Source organism: Vicia villosa, unplaced genomic scaffold, assembly GCF_029867415.1.
Source record: "Vicia villosa cultivar HV-30 ecotype Madison, WI unplaced genomic scaffold, Vvil1.0 ctg.000650F_1_1_1, whole genome shotgun sequence".
Lineage (NCBI taxonomy): Eukaryota > Viridiplantae > Streptophyta > Magnoliopsida > Fabales > Fabaceae > Vicia > Vicia villosa.
Genome location: NW_026705290.1, coordinates 324,191 through 325,824, shown reverse-complemented (window position 1 = coordinate 325,824; position 1,634 = coordinate 324,191). Strand labels below are relative to the sequence as shown.

General features: G+C 33.2%; 1 protein-coding gene across 1 annotated transcript; it reads left to right on the top strand.

Annotated features, from left to right (window-relative positions):
• The first annotated feature begins 400 nt into the window (after positions 1 to 400).
• Positions 401 to 1,063, top strand: LOC131630148 (uncharacterized). Its single transcript, XM_058900939.1, has 2 exons — positions 401 to 629; positions 762 to 1,063. The coding sequence occupies exons 1-2, from the start codon at positions 401 to 403 to the stop codon at positions 1,061 to 1,063; spliced, it is 531 nt and encodes a 176-aa protein (XP_058756922.1).
• The last annotated feature ends 571 nt before the right edge of the window (positions 1,064 to 1,634 follow it).

The window sequence follows — 1,634 nt, the reverse complement described above, 5'->3', positions numbered from 1 at the left end:
GAAAATATGAAGATAAAAGCAAGGGTGTCAAATTTACAAAAACCTTACAATTTATATTTCAAATGCGGAATTTTGGTCAAAGCATAGCATCATAAAACATAACAATGTGATATGTTCAAAATAACTTGATGACATAATGGAAATCCCACCTTAATGTTACAATATTAGAGCGACACCGGATACAAAACTAGACAATCGATAAAAGGTACGACAAAATTCAACAATACACAAATAAGTATGATAAAGGATAAGGATGGCAAGACTCTCTTCAGTCAGGAACACATTGAGAAGGAAGTCATTAATTCTATAGAAATCTTGTAGGAAGATTTACCAATGGTCTCAGAAAATAGACATTGAGGTTACGAGGGAAGGAAAGCAGCTACATGCTGATTAGTGTGAGATGCTTATTGCCATTGTGACAGAAAGTGAGATACATAAGGCCTTGAAAAAAATCAGTGATATCACTGCTCCTGGGAGTGATGGTTGTGGGGCCAAATTATTTAAGGCCACATGGAATATAGTCAAATCTAATATATTAAAGGCAGTGCATGATTTCTTTGAGAATGGGATATTATACAAAGCAGTGAATAACACTTTGGTGACCATTATCCCTAAACATTCTACAACTTGTATGATAAAGGATTTCAGACCAATTTCATGTTGTACCATTATGTATAAGCTCATTTCAAATATTATAGATAATAGGTTGGGGAAAGTAATATGAAGCATAGTTGATGTAAGCCAAGCAACTTTTATTCCAGGTCAGCATATACAAGACCACATTATGCTTGCCTATGAGTTGATTAGGGCGTATAATGCTAAGAATGGACCTCCTAGGTGTATTCTCCAAATGGATATAAAGAAGGCCTATGACAGTGTGAAGTGGATAGAAATGGAAGATATCATGGCTGAGCTTAGCTTCCCCAACAAGTTCATCAGGTGGACCATGAATATGGTAAAGACTGTCTCATGCAGGTATAAAATGAACAATTGTGTATTTGATAATCTGCAAGCTAAAAGAGTCTTGAGACAAGCTATACTAGCTGCAAGTTGTAGACATTAGTACTTACATTTCTATACTTACATAATACTCACATTTGATTTTATTAAACACTAGTAACCAAAGTTATATGCAAATGACTAATAAGCTATACTAGCTGCAAATTGTAGAAATTAATCGACATATGATAACAACAATACTTAAACATCTATTATCATGACTAATAAAGCTATACAATTGGTTTGACGTCTAATTTCTCAAATTAAGTACACATATGTTCAATTTCAACATGAAACTCATGCCATGTTTACAATTACTACTTTCTACAATGTTATTCATATAAACCTCGTAAGAATATACCATATTAACAACATAATTCACACACATAAACATCATGAGGCATTACCATAATCATGACCTAGTCTACACATTTAACCCTCAAGAATTCATTACCTTAAGAAATATCTATGTCTTAGTTTTCCAACGCAGTTGAACGAACCTCGAACGGACTTATGAAACTCAAGTTATGCGTGAAACAAGATGACTAACACTCTCTTGAGTTTTATGCAATTTAGTTGGCTTATTTCGAATTATTACAAATTATTCGACTTATTTAGACTTATTTCAACTTATT

Bases quoted from the DNA above. Each gene is read 5' to 3' on its own strand.
- LOC131630148 (XM_058900939.1), top strand. From the start codon at position 401: ATGCTTATTGCCATTGTGACAGAAAGTGAGATACATAAGGCCTTGAAA. The intron at 630-761 runs GTATGATAAAGG...CTTTTATTCCAG, and splicing joins CCCTAAACATTCTACAACTT to GTCAGCATATACAAGACCAC.